A 23,992-nucleotide genomic window follows, 5' to 3' on the forward strand; every position below is an offset into this window, starting at 1 on the left:
TTAGACCGCTGGCATTTCAGATAATAGAATATTAAATTACGCCGACGAGCGCCGTGACAGCTTAATGTGGCTGAAGACAGAGCCGCGGGCACACACACACACACACACACACACGCAGCCGACACACTCGGCGGGCAGTGATTACGGAATTATGATGCTCAGGCGTGCCTGCATCTAGGGCTTGACTTTAGAGGCATATACTGATTTATACATCATTTACGATCTTGCCAAGTTTCAAATGATGTAGTAATTGTTCACAATAGGGTTATTTCTTATTCTTGTTTGCGTAGGCAATACATAATAAATAAACTATACGTATACACTTAAACGAATTTAAAATATTTTAATAAAAATAAAAAATAGGTAAACAGTAATGAAACAAATATAATAATAAAAATTTATTTCACACATCAACGTACGAGTAGTAGAGAAAACATTTTGTTTACATAAAAATATATAATGGTACCTCATCAAATTTGTATTATATTTACGGGTTATGGTGATAAATTAAATATGGTATTGCAAGCACAGTTTGCCTCAATAGCTCTACGATAAAGGGATGGACACACCGAGAGGTCATGGCTTCGATCTGAGCCCGCTGGAATATAACTTTCGAACTCACTCCTAACATGGACTTTCCGATTAACATTTCTAGCAGAAAACATCAAAGTTTATAACAGAATTCGGTCAAATAACAAGATATTCACAGAAAATACATATTGAGAAAGATGGAAACTGGCTTTAAATATTAAAATGTTATCATAGCACTGCTCAAACTTTTATAAAGAAGTATAAAATACGGAATCGAAGGCACAGATCAGGCAGTACTCGACCCCCTGCCGCGGGCGGGAGGGCGCCAATCTGAATTATATTGCCCACTATAATACTTTTTATTTCCAAATAAAAAGGGAACAGTGGAAGTTTTACGAGTGTCGGGCTCGAGTCGGATCGCGTCGCGGAGATTTCCCCCGGCTCGGGTCCGTGCCGCGGACACCAACTTGTATGATAAGTAGACTGCACAGTTCCCTGTAATCAATTCGTTTTATTTGACAAGTACCAATACGGTGCTAAGTATCCAGGAGCCTTACCCTAACCTATTTAAAAAAATCTTTTTTACATAAAATTTAACCGACTCCTACAATGTTTTTTCAATAAATAGCGAAAAATAACATCACTTATGTCTTAACACTGATCGGTTGAAGGTAAACCAAGACTTATAGGCTCTTTAGATCTTATTGTGTTTTTTGGCAAAACTATATCGCAGCCTGTCATACCATACTTTGTCAACACAAGTTTTTTAACTTGTGTGACTCTTTCCCACACCACGCAGGTGAAATATATCACATAACCCAATGGCTGATGATAATCATTTAAATCATCACATTTAATCACACAAATTTTTACATCACACCTTTATCAGACTCAGAAGTGGATTACAAAAATAAGAAAACTAATGTCGAACAAAAGTTATTATTCACATTTGTTAGAACAACTTAATTAACAAATCAAACTGTAACCTACATAACCTTAGAATGGCAGAGAATAAATAACCTTGAGTGGAGTCACGACCTTGTAATCGTTGTATGTAAGGTTATGGGATGCCTCGACAATTAAATAACACTCCCTTTTTAAACTCTATTCACTCTCTCTGTCTATCCCAAGTAACCCATAAAGAATTACACACCAAGAAATGTGGACGGCTTAAACGCCACGAGCATACTGAAGTCGACCGTACGACGAGTGCCTTATATCGCAAATCCTTCCCGCGAACCAATCGCTATCCCACTAACTCCCTACTCTTTACGGAAACAAGTCGCGCCACCTATCGTCGGCATGAGGCAGCACAAGATCGAGTGACGTCATATCCGTCTCAGACTACCATTTCCTACAATACAATCAAAACATTTGAATACTTTATATTTTAATGTCTCAATATATTTCAATGGATTTTCAGAAGTAGGTAAAAGATATTCTTGAGATAAAATTAGGAGAGTTCCAAACTAAGTTGGGAAGTTTCAACAAATAAGCCTTTTAGTTTAACGAGACAAATTCGTAGTTCGGTTTCAATATTTAGTTACTAACTAAATGAAAATAGTTTCCAACTGGAAATTTCGAATTGAAAATGGGCTTTATTAAAGGTGTTATATACAGACAAACATTGTTTACCAATTACAGCTCGTAGTTTTAGGTTTTCCAGGACAGCGTTGGCTTATTCGCAATTTATTTTACAAACTTATCGTTTGATAAAGTTTAAATTATTATGAAACGGTTATAAAATTAAGAAATCTGAATAACTACCTATGAATTTAAAATTGTTACGGTACTCGTATGATTTCGGCAACCTTTTTCATCTTGATAGTTACACTATTATAATTTTTTTTTACAAGTTAGCCTTGACTGCAATCTCCCCTTCACTCTAAGATGGAAGCGGGCTAACTTGTTAAGAGGAAGATGAAAATCCACACCCCTATCGGTTTCTACACGACATCGTACCGGAACGCTAAATCGCTTGGCGGTACGTCTTTACCTCGGCCTTCATAATCTGCAGCAAGCTCACCATTGGACCTAGGAGGCAGTTTGACCGCAAACATAGTCAGTATACCTTGCATATAATATGCATTATCGATAGATGTCTTAATATTTTAGGGCAATAGAAATGACATGTTTCACTCAGAACTATAGTGATAGTATATTTCATGCTAGAGCGCAGAATTTAAGGGGCCTGCAACGCAAATCGCATTACGTACGCAATGTTCACTCTACTTAAACTACATTTAATACACGGTATAGGATTTCCAAAAAAAATATAAAATACTTTGGTTAACGAACTATAATCATATAAATTTAAATTATTTACAAATTATTGCTTATTAAAATAAAAAAAAAAACTAGCGGGCGCCAGCGACTTTGTCCGCGTGTTAGTCAGTTTTTCACATAACATCGCGGGAACCATGGATTTTTCTGGGAAAAAAAGTAACTTATGTGTTAATCCAGAGTAAAACCTATTTCCATTCCAAATTTCAGCCAAATCGGTTCAACACCGTAGCGTAAAGGAGGAACAAACATACTTACACACACACAAACTTTCGCCTTAATATGTGATTGATGATGTGTGATGTGATGTGATGCGATTAAAAATAGGGTCGTTTTACGTAAACTGTTATAAATTATTCATCTTTGACATTACATTACAGACATATGATATACATTGATATTGCTATATTTTTTGGAAATGTTACAGCGTGTATTAAATGTTGCGGCAATGTTGCCCCTTAACATCACTATCTTTACGTTTCACACACTCCCGATGTAATGGAACCGAATACTCGTACGTAAAGTATAACAATGTACTAGTACAAGTTACGATACAGTCAGTTTCAAGTATTACGTTTCATACTTGTCACTTCTATTGTCTTGTTATTGAATTTCATTTATTTGTACTTACATTGTCTGTCAATCAGGCTAAAGTCTAAACTGTACCATTTCTGTTTCTATCCGCTCACTTGTGCGCTGCATCACATTCACATAAGTACCACACAGTGGGTCAACGACCCCGTCCCCAGAAATTGTCATCGCAGGCCATGACTATGTGCCACATCAGCTTACCGCAGCTAATGCACTTACCCTTGAGTTACTACGCATAGAAACGCATTTAGTTCATTTATAAACAAAATACTAGAGAACATTTCTTTAATGAAAGATAGGTAAAGTATTATTAAAAAGCATATTAGGGTACTTTCCCTTGTCTTGATTGCTAGTGATAGATTATACTTCATATTATCTTTAAGTGATATTCATTATCAGTAGACTATTCAAATGGCCAACCCGAGCAAGCTTTTCTCCTTATAGTGGACGAGATTTAGAGCTTCGACCCGAACCGACACTCTCAAGTGCTCTTCTGGGCATGAAGTTGTAGCACCGCCGACTTCCTGACATAGGCTTGTTATCGAAAACTTCTTGGAAAACATCCCATTCTAGGACTTGAACCTAAATATATAGACGCAAAACCTAACCACCAAGCCTACGCGGCAGTTCTAGCTCTACGCGCACTTACTTAATCCGCAGTAATTGCCTGTTAACCTGTCCATTGTCCAATAACACGGGAAAACATCGGACAGTGTCCTATTATGCCCTATTAGCGGAGTAAGGCGATTAGACGCTATACACGACGTTACATGTTGTATTACACGACGCAGATAAGGAGCCTGTGTCAATTGTGTGACGAAACTTAATTAAAACATCGCTACCTATAGCATTCGATACGCGGCGTGTGTGTTGTTCAGTACCTAATATGTTTCCACTAGTTAGTTAGTTAGCTCTAGAGAACTATGCTAAATTTTAGTCCACGTGATTTTCTTCTTTTTCGAATAATACTTTTTACTCATGTCCAATCGGAATAAAAAACAAACAAACAGTAAACTTTCATGCGCTTATGATGAATACAGTCTAAACTGTATTCATGATAAGCGCATGAAAGTTTACTGCGAATATAAATTTATTTACTTACTTACTTGGTAAAAATGTACTGACTTGGTTTCTTTAGCGTTTTATTAGTAACTAGCCTACGCCCGCCACGCGGTTTTACTTGCGTAGTTCTCGTTCCCGTGTGAATACGGGAATATAATATAGCCTATGACACTCACGAATAACATGGCTTTCCACTGAAAAAGAATTTTCAAAATTAGTTCAGTAGCTCCAGAGATTACATCTTCATCGGCACAAACTTTACCTCTTTATAATATTAGTAGATAGAAGATTAAATAATTGTGAAAGTTTGGATGATTGTTACTCCATCACTCCTGAACTGGATGAGTTTTGGCATCTGAAATACTACCTACGTAGGGTACGTTTTACTATATACTTCTTTCTAATCGGGGAAAATCTATGCAGAAAATGAAAATTGCATGAAATTTGCTAAAAGCTCTTGCGTGTCTTGATTATGTACACCTACATAGAATGATGTTAACAACATTACATCTAATGAAAATAAAGTATACTTACGTTAAATTTCAATTTGACAAATGAAAATGTTACTCGTAGTCACTAATAAATGTATTTGAACAAGAAATTGTATCCTATATGAAATAGAAATTGTATTTGACCGGAGAGGCTACGTACTGTGGTATATTAAAATATTTGAAACCTTTCTCAGATTGGTTAGAACGATTACACTTTATAGTTATGAAAATATCCGAGTCCAGATTTATTGGTAACAGATAAAGCCAACTAAAGTATTTATGGCTGGAAGCTTTTATGAGCACAATTAAAGGGCCGTGATATTGGAGTGTAGCATCAAACGTAAGAAATGCCCATTTAGATATAGATAACGCTAAACATTTGTGGGGTGCTGTGTGCTGTACCATCTCTTGGTGTATGTTAGAAGGGTAGATTTATTTATTTGAATTTATAGTAAAGTGTGACCGGCCGAGTAAGACGACTGTAAAACTGATGAGTCTCAGGCTCAGACCAATTATAGAAGGACCTGTATCGCACTCACAGTCACGAACAAAATTGTCTGTCATTTTCTGAGGAAAACGAGCTTAGATTTGGTATATATCTTATACTAAACTAGAAGTTTTTGCCCGTTTTTACACAATTCAATTACACAAAAAGGTATTTTTACAGAGCTCTTTAACCGACGAACACGATTACAACTACTTAACATCGATTCTATAGAAATAGTTTTTATAATCGTAAATAAAACGTCCAGCAAGGCAGGTCCTATACAATAATTGGTCTGAGGTCTCAGGATATTATATTGTGTTGTCTTTTACTCATGAGTACGAGGTGCAGTGTAGCCTGTGGCCCGCAGGTGTCACGTTTACTGATACTGGAGCCTGTGATAGTCAGACACCCTACTAATATTATAAACGCGAAATTTCGTATGGATGTTTGTTATTCTTTAACACCGCTACTACTGAAGCGATTTGGCTGAAATTTGATATTGAGATATATTATAGCATGGATTAAAACATAGACTAATTTTTATCCCGGAAAAGTCCGTGGTTCAAGAGGGATTAGTGAAAAACTAAATTCCACGCGGACGAAGTCGCGGGCGTCCGCTAGTATGTCATCTTATGAAGTTCAGTGTGTCAGCATTCCTTTTTCATAATTTGGCTACCGAACTAGAGTTGGAGCATGGGCTGACAAACAGTCAGCCTTCATAAAGTATAGTAGATCTGGCTGTGGTAGGTCTATAACGCTAGCCACTCACCACCCGATCAGCCCACAACTACCACCACTAACAGCTTGACCTCTGATAAAACTGATCGTGTTTAGGTCGCGATCGGCACATCGCGACCTACACACGATCAGTTTAATCGGTTGTCAAGCCGTTAGCGCTGCAGGCACGTGAGTTTGCTTGATCGTCAGTCATCATCATCATCATCATCATATCAGCCGATGGACGTCCACTGCAGGACATAGGCCTTTTGTAGGGACTTCCAAACATCACGATACTGAGCCGCCTGCATCCAGCGAATCCCTGCGACTCGCTTGATGTCGTCAGTCCACCTGGTGGGGGGTCGGCCAACACTGCGCTTACTAGTGCGGGGTCGCCATTCCAGCACTTTGGGACCCCAACGTCCATCGGCTCTTCGAACTATGTGCCCCGCCCATTGCCACTTCAGCTTCGCAACTCGTTGAGCTATGTCGGTGACTTTGGTTCTTCTGCGGATCTCCTCATTTCTGATTCGATCACGCAGAGATACTCCTAACATAGCTCGTTCCATCGCCCGCTGTGTGACTCTAAGCCTTCTTATGAGGCCCATAGTTAGCGACCAAGTCTCGGAACCATAGGTCATCACTGGCAACACGCACTGTTCGAAGACTTTTGTCTTCAGGCACTGAGGAATTTCGGACGAAAAGATGTCGCGAAGCTTCCCGAATGCAGCCCAGCCGAGTTGGATTCGACGGTTCACCTCTTTCTCGAAATTGGACCTACCTAACTGGATCATATGTCCTAGGTATATGTATTCGTCTACAATTTCGAGTGCAGCGTTCTCAACTATAACTGGGTGGAGCGATACATGAGCATTACACATTATTTTTGTTTTGCCCATGTTCATTTTCAGGCCCACCTGTTGAGAAACGCTGCTGAGGTCATTGAGCATGGTACTAAGGTCATCCAGAGTCTGTGCCATGATGACTACATCATCCGCGAACCGCAGTTGAGTGATGTACTCGCCATTGATGTTGATGCCAAGTCCGCTCCAGTCCAGAAGCTTAAAGACGTCTTCCAGTGCGGCGGTAAATAGCTTCGGAGAGATCACATCTCCCTGACGCACTCCTCGCTGCAACTGGATTGGCCTCGTAGTCTGATCCTGAATACGGACTGACATAGTGGCGTTTTCGTACAAGCACTTCAACGCTTGGATATACCTGTCATACCTGTATATATCAATTCGGCATCTCTGCAATGACCTTAGCACAGCCCAAGTTTCCACCGAATCGAAGGCTTTCTCATAGTCCACAAACGCTAAGCAAAGTGGCTGGTTATACTCGTGAGTCTTCTGTATAACCTGCCGCAGCGTATGGATGTGGTCTATGGTACTAAAGCCTTTTCGGAAACCGGCTTGTTCGGGAGGCTGGAAGTCGTCAAACCTATTAGCGAGACGATTCGTGATGACTCTCGAGAACAATTTGTAAACATGGCTTAGCAGCGAGATGGGTCTGTAATTCTTCAGCAAGGTGTTGTCACCTTTTTTGAAGAACAGAACCACCACGCTCCTATGCCACGCCTCAGGCGTCGTGCCCTCGTGAATGACGGAATTGAACAATCGCTGAAGGACTTTAAGTATCGGTTTTCCACCCGCTTTCAGGAGTTCTGCTGTGATTCCGTCCTCACCTGGCGCCTTATTGTTCTTCAGGTGTTTGAGAGCCACACTAATCTCGTATAGGCTGACGTCCGATCGTCAGTGGCTGACATAATATGAAGGGCCGGCGTGAGACAGTGTGAGTAGTCTCACCGAGGCAACCCGCCGGCGCCCGCGGTGTTTAATGACTCTATTTAAGAGATTAATTGACCCGTCCTCTAAAAAACATCGCCGCCTTTTTCATTCCCAACAAATTTAATTAATGTGATACACATCTCTGTCGTGAGGGGTTACCCACTCTAGTTCTATTCCTATAAGAGATATCTACTTAAGATTTTTAGATCGGTCGTTAAAGAAACTTTAATTTTAAACTCATTAATTAACGCACATATTATATCGGTATATTCACATTAATCTCCTTTTTTTTTAATTAATGACAAGTTCGATCTTATCTGGGCTTACTTGGAAGGGGGAGTTACTTTTTCCTGCCTATAGGAACTATAATCTCTACGCAGTAGCTGGTATCTTACTGGAAAGCTAAGTTATTGCTTGGCGGTACGTTTTTGTCATTAGAATGATAAATAGCCACCGCCGTTGCACCATTGGTCCTAACCGGAGTCAATTTAGAAATAAGAAATTATAAATTCCTCCAAATTTTTAGAAATCGAACCAAATCCTTTCTGTTGATAAACAATTAACTGCACCATAGAGGTTGTCTTTATACGTTTATACTTTATTCTTCATTTATGTACTAACTATAGTAGCAAAATACTCAAGTACTATAAAAGCTTGACTTCGTTTGCTTTACTTTAAATTCTAATTTGCATCTATTGACTAGATAGGTCCATTTCATTTAATTCATGGGAAACTGCGTAGGTAAGTACCTACCTACGTTTTTCTTTGTTTCATATTACACTTATAAGATTCTGTCAGGACAATGACTCAACCGAAGAAAAAGCTCAAATGGCTCTTATTATTACCTACACTAACAAGAAAACACATTATTATTATCTATTTTGCCTTATATGGGATTGGCGTCATTCCATTCCAGACATAAAGAAACATTATTTTTTATAGAACAACGAGAGATATTTCCAAAACCGGCAACTTGCTCTCCGCGTTTGTCGCACCAAACGGAATGGAAAAGAAAACTAGAATTCAGTGGCGTGTTGCTTGCCGACGAGAGAGGGTGTGTGTCGCTCCCGGCCCCGCGAGCAGACCGCGTCGTACGCAAATACGATACCGATATTATTTCTAACTAAAATCAACGAAATATTTTATATGAAATAGGAATTAAATACAAATAAATATACGTGTTATTGTTTACTAAAAAAAAATATTTGTGGTAATTTCTGCGATTAAACCGTGTCACGTTCATTGTTCAAAATAGAGATTTTCGCGCGTTACTTTTTTTATATTTTTATTTATTAATATAATATCAATTAACGTGCAAGATGTACCTTTGAAAAATTTCAAAATGTACGCGTAGATTGTTTCTGCAGAAATGATACATTGACGTGTAAAAATGAAAACATTTCAAACCACATGATATCGTCGCAGCCATGATATTCAAGCTAGGGTTAGGGGGGAAACCTCAGGCGAAAGCGCCGCCGGAGAAGAATGAGAAACAGGAGAAGCGAGAGAAGAAGAAATGGGAGAGATGCGACCGATGGACGGAGGACCCGTGGCTGTACTGTGCAGTGTTGTGGTGTGCGTGCGCCATGAGCCTGGTGTCGAGCGGCTACAGCCTGTACGCCGGGCGCGGGCTGGCGGCGCGCCTGTCGCTGCTGGAGGAGCAGCACCGCGCGCTGCGCTCCGCCGTGCTGGAGCCCACGCAGCCGCTGGTGGAGCGACTGCGGCGCGAGGTGCTGGCGCGCCCGCCCGCGCACTGGCGCGCCGCGCGCAGCCTGCGCGACTACGCCGACTGCATCTGTCCGCCAGGTGACCACTGATGATAACACTGATGATACAGCTCCCGCTCAGCAGCGCTGGTGCTGGAGCCGACGCATCCGCCGCTGGGGGCAGCGCATGCTGCTGCGCTGCGCCATGCTAAAACTTCATATTGTTTTTTGGTCAATGCAAATGAAACTTTCCTTCGTTATGTAAAGCCTATAAAATATTGATGGTGCTAGTTTAGGTTTCTAAACACTAATAAATAAATAGGTAAATACGTCTGTCTCAATATTGCCACTATCAACAAAACATATTACGAGTATGTGTCCATTGAACGCAGCGCAAACACTTGACTAGTGCCTGTCCACTGTTCAGTACTGAATGCGTACATTATTCCGTTATAGTTCAGCGTTAACTAGACGATACCTAGTATCCAGTTATCCACATTAACATTGAAAAAATATATTTAGGCTCTGACGTTCAAGATAACTGTAAAATTAACGTACGAAAAATATACTTAATACTGCTATCGCAACCTAACAAAAGCAATGTTCCTACCTACTCGAATGTGAAACTCCAAAGTGACAAAGGTTTTTCGGGGAGGACTACTGCAGTCTGCAGTCAAAAATTGTCGGCCCGTGCTCGTACCACAGTCAAAAACCTGCCTAGTTGTCTTCTTACGATAGACGACTGAATTTCTGACTTTAGGAGGTAGTAGGGTTTAAATGTACAGAAGCCTGACAAACTTACAGCTTTAATAAGATCTTTGAGGTCATTTTTCGTCAACAAAAAATATTTCAGACATGAAATGTCCAAAAAAGACTTTTTCCCGTGTACCTACAAAAGAAACATCAACAGAAAAATTATATAATACCTACCTGATTCCAAGTTTTTGTAGTTGGACAGATATAAATCGTTGACCGATTATAGCCTCCGGTCTGTGACAGGCCTAAGTAAGGGCCCAACATAAATATTGGAGTTGGTCGGAAACGGACAAATTGAATCGCCAGGCAAATACGCCAGTGTTTGCCTCGTCTCAATGCCACGGTAAATAACTATTAAAACCGATCAACTTCATCAATATTTGCCCGGCGCGGTGAGAGCCTCTCATGCCGACGCTGTTCCGTCGTTTTGTTCTGTCGGCGTAATGCGGTGGGATACCTACGTAGCGAATGAAGTTGATTTTTTAAAAAGCTTTCCGCAGTTTAATGCTTTCACATGCTTTTGTAGTTTTGTAACAAAACTTTATACAAATAACTGGCATTTTAAATAATTTACTGTTACTGCGCTGAAATAATTCCTCTTTTTCCAGGCGGAAACAAATGTTACATATTGTATGGTTTTAGTGATTTTACCAAAACTTTATGACTCATACAAACACCGAAGCCCGCTTAAAATGGAGTCAAGCGTTTTATATAAAAATTTATATTGCATTTTTGAATATTTTCTTCATTTACTTATCGGAAAATTAGCTTTCTTAAAAGTGACGATGACAATAAGTTAGCAACTCATCAACACCATCGTACCGGAACGCTAATTTATTAAAGATAACGGACATTTGTACATCTAATCTATACCGGTATAACCTAGCCACAGTTAGGTATGCACTTTCGTTACTGTGTCAAAGATATCGTCGAAGAAAAACTTACCGTGCACTTTGTCTCTCTTACAATGCTTCCTCAACATTTTTCCAAATATTCTTCTAAATTACGCAACCTTAACTTATAAAATACAAAGCTTATAATGTTACTCAAAAAGAAAACAGTGAGGAAGCAGATGCAAGCGCTCATAACTCCAGAGATAGAGTGGGATTATGTCGGGATCTGCGCGAGACATTTTAAAGAAAGCAGAGTCACTCGGCGGTGTTATTCGATACATACAGCTCAGTAGCAGCTCAGGAGCACGGTGATACATACGAATAATACTCTTCACTTCAAATGTATTAATAGTATTCATATCACACGTTTAATTTAACACTCATTATTTAAAGATTATAAAATTATTATTAAGGACTCCAATGAAAGAGGAAAGGCTACTCAAATAGTTGAGCCAAGCTTTATAATTAATGATGTTAATTATTTAAACGGGAAAAAAACATTATTTTGTTGCTCGTCATTTTCAGAAAATATCTTACGATAAAATTTTAATTAACTAATAATTATTAATAATGCTTATGACAGTATGTCCACAGTATTTCTTAATGTCTAACATAATATTATAAGATAATAGTGATAATAATTAGTAGAAAGGGTTCCAAACGCGTCTTGGTTCGAGAAAATTCCACAACAAACTCTGCCAGGTTTTTCTTTTTAGTATTTCACCATTTAACAATAGGTGTTTAACGGCCAGTTTGTTCATCGCAAGTAACAGTCAAAGTAACGTCATAAATCAAAAGTCACGGTCTTATTCACTGAAAAATAAAGTCTTCTTAAGTACTTACTACTTTTAGTGTTACTTTAGCTTTACATGAAGAAACTGGATGTAAGGAGCCAGTCATGTAATGCATTTCATTTCCAAGCTTTTTTGTCGTTTATACATATTATATTCATTAACACTATAAATGCCAACTTTTCTTTATGCTTGGACTTTTTATATTCCAACCCCTGAACCACTGCGCCGATGCGGCTTGAGGTGTCAAAAGTCCATCAATATTCGAGGCGGCTCTCATCCATTCCGGCATATTGTCGATTTCATTGTTTTGGAGCGCATTACATTTGATCGCACCCATTCAATGGCGATTTGCATTTACCGCGCGCTGCTTTATTTGTGTCGGTAATGACGGGCGGCGGCGGCGCGCGGCGGCCAGGCGGCGGCCAGGCGGCGGCCAGGCGGCGGCCAGGCGGCGGCCAGGCGGCGGCCAGGCGACGGCCAGGCTGCGGCCAGGCGGCGGCCGGGCTGCAGCCACGCAGCATGACAAACCCGCACAATGCTCGACAATAAATAACTGTATTCGTACGCAACCGATCGTAATTATTGGAATTTGATAAATGTATTTTATTTCATAACGCAACTATCGGATTTAACATTTAGTTTAAATACGTGTTGGTGAGGCGCCAAATGCTTTTATTATATTGATTCGATTAAATCCTGCTAGTAGGTAGTTTCATCCCACTTTACAACTTCAATATAAATAACCCCATCATATTAAGAGTTGGGTCAAATAGGCCGAAAAAAGCTATTAAATTTTTTCCGCCGCAATACCGACTTAATCCGGGGTTGAAAGCTGTCACTAACCCCATAGTTATCAGCGTCGCCCTCAGGCTGTGATCAAAAAAATGATAAACGGTCCCCGGACGCGGGCGCGGGCGCGGGCGGTGCGAAAACGGTGAGACACTTATTTAAAGGTGGTATTAAGGCTTCCTACAACTGACTTATACAACTAAAGATAAATTAATGTATCGTAGTTGAATTATGTACAACAATATCCCGTACGGAGACCTAAAACTACTCGTACTTATTAGTTTTTAATGTAGGTGTTTTTTTTCAATTGCAAAGATATTATTTTCTTTTAATGATACCAGTATTAAACTATTACGAAAATTACTTAAGCTGATTGTGACGAGTGAGCACTTACAAGAGAAACAAGCATATTCTATCTATTTACGTCATCATTGTGATAGAGAAATATTGTAAGAAAAACTGATAAGACTATATCTATAAGACATAATCCCAAATTATAAGAAATCTATTAAAATAAAAGGCAATCAATTCAATCGACCTTTATATTGACGGGAAAAGCCAATTTAATTTTAATGTTAAGTAGAAAAACATCGGCTATAACAGACTAAAATTTTTAATAGTATTGTTAACACACAATGAACTGTCTATATAGCTTGGGATTAGCGTACAATCGAATGCCCCGTAGTGTGAGTATAAAGCCACTACCGGGGCTCGTTAATGAACTAATTGGGAAAGCCTCACCATATTGTCGTGCGCCGTAGCTAACTAGCTGTATTGCCTCCGCCGGCTACCGGCACCGGCACATGCGATCATTATGTACGTTCTAACGTCGATAAATCGCGCAGTTAACAAGCAGCCTTACCTCTTGTTAACACAGGAATAGCTTTTTTTATTGCGGCTTAGTTTAATGCTCTGTTTATTAGTCGCCGCCCTGAGTGGATGCCACAGCGCTCAGGATCTTATCGCCGATTTTATGATTATGTTTAAAAAGTGTTGAGTTGCTATTAAAGGTGTCCTTTTGGGGATGATTATCGCTTACTTTATGAAAAACCGTTGGTTCAGAAATTATGTATTTAAATTATAACACGGTCCTGATTTCTAATCGACTTTGTTTATAATAAGCATAGGTGCTTAGATATACGATGTTATATCTTGATTGTTTATCTATAAGGTTTCAATATACATAAAGCGTCACAATCGTCATTTTTGGCGACAGATATGAGGATCTGATTAAAGAAGTGACTGCGATTACGATGAGAAAAGCCAGATCTGCTATTATTAGTTCATTAGATATATTGACCTCTATTATTATTTACAACCATACGAAGAGTGGCCTGGCCCTGCAGTGGATAGGATGATAAATTTCTTAAATACCTTTATAATTACATTATAAAAAAAAAAATTATCCAACCGCTTCAGTTACATCAGATTAAATCAATGCAACCAATATAACCTGTATGTGTATTTTATTTTTAGATCTAAGAACAATAGAATTGTTACATACCGTCATACCGATACTAATAATCGATGTCTGAAACTACCCATAACCGTCCTAATATATATGGTCGTATATTTTCGTGCCATTATCCCTGTTTATCTTGATGCAGGCGCCGCTATAACAAACAAACCGCATTCCCACATTTTTTTCCAAAAACGTGGGAACAAAGTACAATCGACAAAAAAACAAACTAAGGGGTAAGCCAGACCCCTCGGTACACTCGACGCGATAAAAGTGACGCGTGCATGTGACGGGTTGTGAAAGTTTCCGAGATATTTTTGCGGGATATTGGCTCCTTTTCGAGTTCTGTTATTGCAAGCAATCTGGACACTAACTATAATATAGATCTTTACTTAATATATTGAAAATTATTTTTCTTTTTTGGAAGAAGTATCTTTTTAGACATTGCTACTTTTAGTCACGAAATTGAAAGTCGTAAATTAGGGGACCCAAGTTTATATAAACCCTTCAAAATAGCCCCAAATAAATTCATACCCCGTTAGTCCAGTGATTAGCTCACGAGGCAGGCAGGTACTATGTGGCTTCGAATCTCATGAGCCCATCAGTTAGGCAATATAATATATTGGAAATATTGAATTTGAAAATTCACCATTTCACATGTTTACACGAAGTTGACTTTATATATCCATACTTATTAATAAATGCGAAAGTTAGTTTATTTGTAACGCTTTCACACCTAAACAATGGAACCAATTATCAAAATTCTTTTATAATAGAAAACCAGATTTTGAAAAAATAGGGGGTCAAATAGATATATCTCGTATGAACACGGCAATTATGCGATTAAAACTGAAGGGGCGTTTGTTAGTAATATATTTAGATCAATCTACGTGAACGAAGTACAAAACTTGCTGTATTACACCGATAGTGCGGGTCGGTATTTATGAAAGCTGGAACCAAAAGAGACCTCTGGAATGTCCAAACAAAAAACCCAGTCTAACGGTCGTGTTATTGTCAATCAATAATCAATAAGTTAATAGGATGTTCTGCCGTCAGCCGCAGATCTAAATCATACATCAGAATATTCCCAACATCAATGAGCTCGCTCGGAGCGCCGATATATCGTGGAGTGGACGTTGAGTGACAGTCGTTTAAAAACCCTCGTGGACTCCAATGATAATTTGACTGGTGTTCGTGTATTATGCCAATTAATTTTGTTTAATAATTGACGTTTGGAGGACTATAGCCACTGTTATTCAAAAATTCTACTCCTACAGTATTCTATTATAAATTGAGTTTGAAATGCTTAAATTGGCATTTATCTATTATATTAACTGATTAGAAATATATTGGCATATATTTGATTATATTATAACGCTGAAGAGTTTGTTTGCTCATCTCAGGAACTACTGGTCTAATTTAAAAAAATCTTTCAGTGATATATTTCACTGAAAGATTTTTTCATTTTCATTTTTATCAGATTATTCTCGTCTTCCTAAGGGAACAGGAACCACGCAGATGAAACCATGCGGCGTCAGCAAGTAACTCAATAAATAGGTACTCTCCGATTGCCCACCACTTCAGTTATCACAATTATGAAGTATAATTGACTTCTTGGTCTTAATATTTACCTTCTGATATTTAAATAAGATACGGTAATGTACCTATATACTTTACTGCAAGTTATTTGATTGCCATGTATTCAATGTTTTAACTTTGAACAGCCACTTTGGAATTAAGAATTTGGTTCTTGCATCTTTCCCGCGTCTTACAAAATACACGAAAAACGAACAGTCAGGTTGGCTAGACCCTATCACTAAAGTTGACTGACAAATGATCTACCGAATCTCAAATGGAAAGCTATCGCAAATTCTGGCAACGCTAGCTAGCACATCCCAGAATCATTAAAACTGAGGGACTAATATTAGTCCTTATATGATTTCAATTTCATCAGCACCGCATTCAGCCATTCCCACTCACAGCTGCTGCACGAAGAACTGAACAAGTTTTGTCACAAGCCACTGAACGTATCGAACGACACTTGCGTGTTCAGACAGCAGATATAAGAGATACGAAGTTTCTAATGAGTTTATTCTCATAAGGAACACAACACAGGTAGCTGCTCCTCGCAGGGCAAAGTTCGGTCGGCTGTGGTTTTGTGCGGGGTACTTCTGAGGCTTCGCGTGGAGCCGAAGGGTGGCAGCCAATTTAGCTGCTGTGTTAGCGGCCATGTTTTATGTGCTCGCCTGTGGCTTGAGTTAATCATATCAACTTTGGTACGTTAGAACTGGAGGTGAAGACAATACCTCCAACTTTATACGAAGGTAGGTAGATGCTTGTGCCTTTGTAAATTGTAGGTTTTTTTTGTAAACAACAAATTTACAAAAAAAAAATACTTAGGCACCTAATATTCTAACTTCATTTATTATTTGCAGAGGCACTTTGGACTCACAAATGCAAGAAATGAAAAAAAATATTACTTAATTACACCAAAAAATTTGAGTACAGATCTCTGTTAGAGATAAGTTTTCGGCAGAGCTTATACTCTGTGCCTGTCTGTGTTTGATGAAGATCGAGTTGACGTTCTCGATAATTCAGCCACTATTTCAGCATTTTGCAAAAAGTCAAGATATAGAGGACAAGTTCAATTTTAACTTTTACGTAATTATAAAATACTAACGCAGACCACTTGATATTCTGTTTCTTTTAATCGTAATATATTTACTATATTGTTTACAATTCAAAGGAACCATGGATTATCCGGGATAAAAAGTAACCAATGTTCTGCTTCAAGGTGCATTTTATTTCTGTACCAAATTCGTGTCGTGAAGAGGTAACACACTGACAGACAGACATACTTTTGCATGTATAATATTAGTATGGATAAATTACCTACGTAGGAGGTCGTTTATGTTGTCGTATCTCATGCTTGTCCGATGTCACACGTGTCGGAGTGCGACACAACACGATGTCGCGTGCAGCGTGTAGTCGTTAGGTCTCGTTATGTTAATTGCATTTATCCGCCTGGCGCGACGCCAGGGGGCGCGCCTAGTGGCGGAGGCTTAGGAGATTTCACTTACTTAATTACACTGTGCATACATCGCATACAGTTACGACGGACTTTTAGACGCGTTCGGGTTCAAAGTTATCTGAATTATAAGCATAGGGATATGCTTTAATATATTAATGGTTAGAATCTGCAACGTGCTAAAACCGACCTCCAGTCTTTACCTACGAGTATGGGTTCCGTCAGTCGTTACAGTTCTTAACTACGCGCTTTCAGAATTTGTCTGATGCAGTTCAATGTGATCAGATCATAAAATACATATAATCACTGGCTGACATGACAATTAGTATGAAAACGAACAAATAAATTAGCAAGCATTAACAATATATCTATAACATCTGTTGACAAAAACATCCTAAAACTAAATGATGCTGGAGAAATGGCAGTAAAAATGTTTGCTACAACTTTACTGTAATACAATTATGAAGACTTTTTGTTGGTGAACAAAAACAAACTACTCCATGTTGGAGGTATCCTGTGCTCGTAAATTAAATTACAAATTAGATCCGCGGCCGATCCGCCAGTCCCAGCCATTGTTTAAAGTTGAGACGATTCCGAACTACTGTTAGCTGATTACGAGTGTCTCTGTTTGAGAGCCGACCGCGCTCTCATGTTCAACAACTATTCATACATATAGCTATAGAATCTGAATAATATGAAAAAAAATTAAAGTAAAATTAGCAAGTGAATAAACTTATGAGCTGACCAAGAAAGAAAAGATCTTGATCAAAGATGAGTTAACTGTATGAAAGAAAATATGATAGTAAGACAAGATGATGATCAGTTGACGCATACTCAGCCGCAGTCGCATACGTCGTAAGCGACTTTTTAGTAGTGAATGGCAGAGGAAGACTATGTTGTTTCAAACCTACTTAAGGTGGGGTTAGGACAGGGAGATGATCATGTAAGTACAATGATAATCTCCAAACAATTCACATTTTTTTCAATCAGCACACGCTGGGCCAAGTCATGGCTTAACAAAAAACAAACACACAACAGTTATTTATAATCTGTATCTCAAAATGTTAAATTTATAACACGAACTAAGCATAAAACCCAGGACTACTATATCAAAAGCCACAGCGCACACCAAGGAGAAGGAGGAGGTTGTTAAAGTGCCAGTTAGTGTAACTAACTAACTATAAGTTGTGCAACTGTTTCAGAACGGGCGGTGAACTTGTTCAACTTTCGAAATATTCTTTTTTATAAAGTTGGTATCATGCAGATACTGTTCCAATAATAATACTCTTTGAAGTGAAAACTTTGGATCCAAATTACACAGCGCAGCGAAGTTCTACCGACTAAATATAGGAAACTACTTGTTTTATAACAAAGGAAAAGGAATATTGTAATACCTAATACCTACAAAATGTAGACAAAGTTACAAAAAGTAAGCGAAAGCGAATTATTAGTGTCTTATTGGCTATAATGTTGTTAAGATGTAATCTAAATACCAATGGAGGCAAGGGCAAGAAGTCCAAGAAATATCCAAGCATCCTAAAAATAACTGGTGTAAATGAATTCAAAAGTAAAGAGCGCACTGCTTAAACGTGTTTCAGTGCATTTAGATCCTCATCATCAGTCATGTCACGCTGCAAAGCGCAGCAGACGTTGACTCAATATTAGTAGATATTGAATTCCTAGAAGTCTTCAACTCCTGAAGTGCTCCAGTAGCGAAGAGAAACGTGTGCTTGTATATTTAAACGGCTCCCTACAGAACTAGAACTCTCTCACTATAGGAGAGGAGATATTGAGCTTAGACCTACCACGCGAAAGCAATGCGGAATGGTGGTCTTTAAGTGTATAACAATTGCTGTCAGATGCTACTTGATGATAATGATTGGGACCGGTGCCTTAACGTGCTCTGAAGCATTTTATTCGTGTAATACCATGAACTCCCCAAATCTGGGCGATAGGGCCAGAAGTATCAACTAAATACTCTGCGTTAAGAGTGCTTTAATTAACCAAGAGTTAGTTGGATTTGGAAAACATTAAATATTAATCACGACAAAGTGACGGCTTTCCAAACTAAACCTAAAACAAACTCACATATCAGCAAATACTAATAAATTAATAATTTAGATTAAAAGCCTCAGCCGTACCGGAAGCTAGTCGCAAGTTCTGAAGAGGCTTAAGCGCGGCTGGCGCGGATGTTATCAGGCCGATCGATCAACTTTGCCGCAAAGTAGTAACTAAAGTGGGGCACATTATCATATTTAGGCAGCCCCTAAACAAGTATTTGCGAAGTAAAATTGCGTTTGCCAAAGCTTCCAGTTCTTCATAATGCTGAACTCACATTAAAACGCACGCTCGCCGCACGATCGCATGTGTTATAACTCAAACACAAGCTTAATATTGTTATTAGGTGCACACGAACGGTAATGGAATAGATAAATTACATCACGCTGCTAAAGTCTAAACCTATAGTATAAGTAATATTATAATAACTATGTAGTACTTAACAACTAACAAACAAACAAAATGCATTCTAAAAATCATTTGTATCGAAAAACTTTAAAAAAAAAATCTTTTTTTAATAGAGAACTAGTTCAACTGTTTTATCTACGATAAACTTAATAATTGGTAGTTTTGTCATTTTGAATAGGTATTATTATGGTCAGCGTGAAGAAATGCTAAGCGGTTCCGCGCTGACCACGAAGTATTTTTCAGTCCGTACAAGTCGGACATGCCCTGCCGACTAGCCGTCAGTCCGGAGGGATTTTTTTCCTACCAGAGAAAAAAAATAGGTATTATTATTCTTCTTAAATTGGATTATTACAGATATTATAATTCTTAAACATTCTTACACCCACAAAAATAAGTCAAAGTTTGTTAATATGTACTTCTATAGACTTTCTGTCTCTCATATAGTTTCTAATAGTGTTCCAGCTAAAATATCAATGTATTTAGATATGCCCAATGTGGGGTCAGCTTAATGCGAAGGGCCCGAACTAATAGCGAAGCAAACAGAGCGGGTTAATCAGAACTACGGGCATGTGGCGACGCGGAATGAAGCCTTCGGAAATTTCTCCAATTTGTGAACTTTCATTATGTTCATGAATTATTTACAAAAAAATAATTGACTGAGTGAAGTCCTTAAGTCCTGTTTGTTACACTTCATCCTCAGTGGTATGTACACTGATATAAATTTGTTACAATTCCTTGTTGAATACAGTTTATTTTAAAAAATTGTTCAGACTTTCTTTGTTCCATACAAAGTTTTACATAACAAACAAAACAAAAAATACGGGTCGAATACAGAACTCCTGTTATCGAAGTCAGTAAAAAATCCATTAAATTATTTGAAACGTTGAGTTGAAAATCTCCCTTTTGAAATCAGTAGAACATCCGATATCCGATATGAAATAATCTTTCGTCCATTGAGTAGTTTTCGCTGAGTCGGCAAGGCTTAAAGTTTGCCGCAGCTCCGGCCGGGACTCGTTCAGAGCCGGAATGCTGTACGCTGATAAAACTAACTTTAAAGTCTTATTTAACCTTCCGCTTTAACTATCACGGGATGCAATTGCTTTTTCTTAAGTCTTAATTGTTACTGAGATTCGTGTATCGTATTTATTTGTTTGAATTTAGCTTAAATAAGAAATACTTGCACTTAATTCTGCTGACAAGCACGTTCCATCTAATTTTTAATATTACAAAATATCACGCAATTATTAGTTTAAGTTCCCGAAAAATAAACTATAGCTGATCGTTATGTCAGTTAAGGATGAACGTTACACAGAAATAGTTACTCCATTATTTCAAAAATCTGTTACAAACTTAAATACTTTGAATTTAAAATATTGTTACTTCATTCAGATCATTCAAAAGATTTAAAGATATAATTTTCTTTGAACAATCAGCAGCTTTGTTTATAATTCCAATATCACGTTACCCTGAACCCCTGAAAGATGTTCATCAAGGCGCCCTTGTCAGCGCCGCGAGTCCGCGGGCGAGAGCTAAAAGCTTTCAAAGGTGGTAGGTTGCCTCTAATTGAATGTTTGCTGTGAACTCCCCAACGAACAGTATGCAAATCCGTTTCAGCGAAGAAACGGTTTTGTGCCCTCTAAATAAAGAACACAGTCGTATAAAACAAGAAAAATCGGCGTAAACGCGTCTGAGTTAGCGCTAAACAAATCTACTACGATTGCACGGGATAATGGATTCTAATACCAAAACATATGGCAGATATTACAGTGAATAGTTTTAAGGATTCATTCTGGAGGACTAAATTGAGTCAGCTGAGGGTCTTTAGGGACACATTTTGATTGGAGAACGGAGACACAGTTTCGTTGGAAAATTATCGTGCTTTTAAAACAACAATTAGGGATGATCTTGTTTGTCAATTTTCTATGAAGTTGTGTTTTCTTCTTTAAAAAGCTTTGCAATTATAGTGATTTACGTTTATTTATAATTTACAATATTTTTTTCATTGTTGACGATGAGTAAACTGTATTGAAGTATAGAAAAGTACCTAAATGTTAGTTTATGAACGATACAATTGACAAATTTCTCAATAGTAAAGGATTGTGAAAGCAATCCTGTTTTCCACTTTAATTTTCATATGAAAAGTTACAAATAAATACTACATACAAATTTATAAAGAATAAAGAATGATGTATAAAACCATTTTACTCGTTAAATTGTACCTTTTCCTTTATTTTCCGAAAGCGCTACAATCACTGACTACAGTGACTAATTTGAGTTGATGAATTACAATTCCGAAACTATTCGTAAACATTTACCTACGACCTGTCCGAAACGGTTCAAAATACTAAGCGAACCGTTAACACCGGCAACACGCTAGAGCGAACGCCGAACATACGCGTAACCAACATTCACAAAAGCCAATGTTCCAATCCCACAACTGTGCGCCGCACGTGTGGACCACGGCGGCATTCCTGTGCTCCCAATGTATCGTCTCCATTTACTCCGTCAATGGCTTTAATTTACTGCTCGCCGCAAAGAGTTTGCTGGTGTACCGCGTTATTCCTCCGACCTTCTGTTCAATTTAAATACTAAATTAACTTCCCAGCGATTTCATGTCGCTGTCGCTGTCTAGGTTCCGCTTGTTTATTTCTACAGTCGTCTCGTTTTAGCGAACTTAAATGCGCATATTAAATCGAGTAACGATCTCAGCAGGCAGCATGATCGATATTAAAATATTTTAAATTATTAAAAAAAATACCATACACACCAGTCACATCAAAAGTTATTTTATCAATGCAAGGTAGAACCCCGCAAAGAAGGATACAATCGTTTTTGCCTTAGCGAGTATGAACTTTGTGAAAATCTCTATACTATTTCAGTCTACAATGGGTATTGCAGTATATCTGCTCTCATGGTTGGCTTGAGATTTCATCTTTAACACTACAATATAAACGGGAATACATCTAAATGTTAAATATAGAAGACAGTAATGTTAAACAATAACACATATAAAACAAGTGGAGAGACTTTTAAAATTTATATTAAGTAACAGTTTAAATGAAGACACCACTCAGTAATTTCGGAGCAGCACCAACATACTCACCAGACGTACTTCTCAACCCTTCGGAATGAAGACAATCAATCTTCACAATTGAAATTACCCACGCACAATAATCTCTCCGAAAATAGCTCGGATAAATTTATCGCTGGCTTACAAAGGTTTAAATATATCACTTCTTGGCGCTTCTTAAGAGAAAATACTGACATGAATTTTGATCCCTGCGACATCGAGAAAGAATAATGGTATTAGTTCGATAAAGCATAGCTACTATTTATAGTATGATCTATTAAAATTACCTACAAGAAATACCTGGAACAAAAACTTGATCTTAATTAGGCCAATATTATTTATTAATGAAAAGAATCTTAATAATAAATAAAAACGGTAAACAATATTTTCAATGTCAATTGTTTTTTTTAATTGAAGTAGAAGTAGAAGTATAACTAAGCAAGTTACTAGAATATAAATAAAACGATAACGCTAGCTTAGCTAGATAGATCAAATATAGCGGTATCGTAAAAAAATAATTAAAAACAGTTCATTGTAATAACAAAGAAGACACGACTTCTAATAACGAAGTTAACGACAGCATTAACAAGTAACTATCGTTCATTAATAATGACACTTATCTGTCTTTCTTCAATTGTATAGCATTGATGTTTTTTAGATGCAATCTTCTCAATCAACTTGATGAGTTTTATGTGTGGAGTGCGCGTGGGAGGGAGTGAACCAACAACTCGACTGACCCCCACGTAGGACTGTTTGCTGTTAATTAGCCCTGCATTGTGAAGAAGGTATCTTTGATTAGTAACCAGTCGCAGCTCGTGATTACAACATTATCTATTTAAGTTTAGAAATCTCACAAAGGCTGTAATTGTTTCTATTAACGCCTCAATAGCTAGAAGATTTAAATTTAAAGTGTTTACAATTCCACTACTTAATTAGAAGGAGAATAGGAGTTTTATGTTAACAACATACTAGCGTTATTTAGTGGCTTCAATTTATAGAAACAATCCAAATTGAAAGTTTTTAAATTGCTATTATGTACATGAAATTCCTAAAAGGTAACAGATTTTCAAAAGTTATGCAAA

General features: G+C 38.0%; 1 protein-coding gene across 23 annotated transcripts in view; it reads left to right on the plus strand.

Moving 5' to 3' along the window:
- The first annotated feature begins 8,954 nt into the window (after positions 1–8,954).
- LOC112052571 (collagen alpha chain CG42342) overlaps positions 8,955–23,992 on the plus strand; it is a 188,938-nt gene continuing 173,900 nt past the window's right edge. For 9 of the 23 annotated variants that reach the window (XM_052883971.1, XM_052883958.1, XM_052883974.1 and 6 more), the window contains exon 1: positions 8,957–9,755. In XM_052883971.1, coding sequence (XP_052739931.1) covers positions 9,377–9,755 — 379 coding nt within the window. In that variant the 5' untranslated portion in view covers positions 8,957–9,376. Of the gene's footprint in view, positions 9,756–23,992 lie in introns of all 23 variants that reach the window. The other 14 variants (XM_052883965.1, XM_052883963.1, XM_052883954.1 and 11 more) reach the window with 3 other exon arrangements.

The sequence above is a fragment of the Bicyclus anynana genome, chromosome 10 (genome assembly GCF_947172395.1).
Source record: "Bicyclus anynana chromosome 10, ilBicAnyn1.1, whole genome shotgun sequence".
Taxonomy (NCBI): Eukaryota; Metazoa; Arthropoda; class Insecta; order Lepidoptera; family Nymphalidae; genus Bicyclus; species Bicyclus anynana.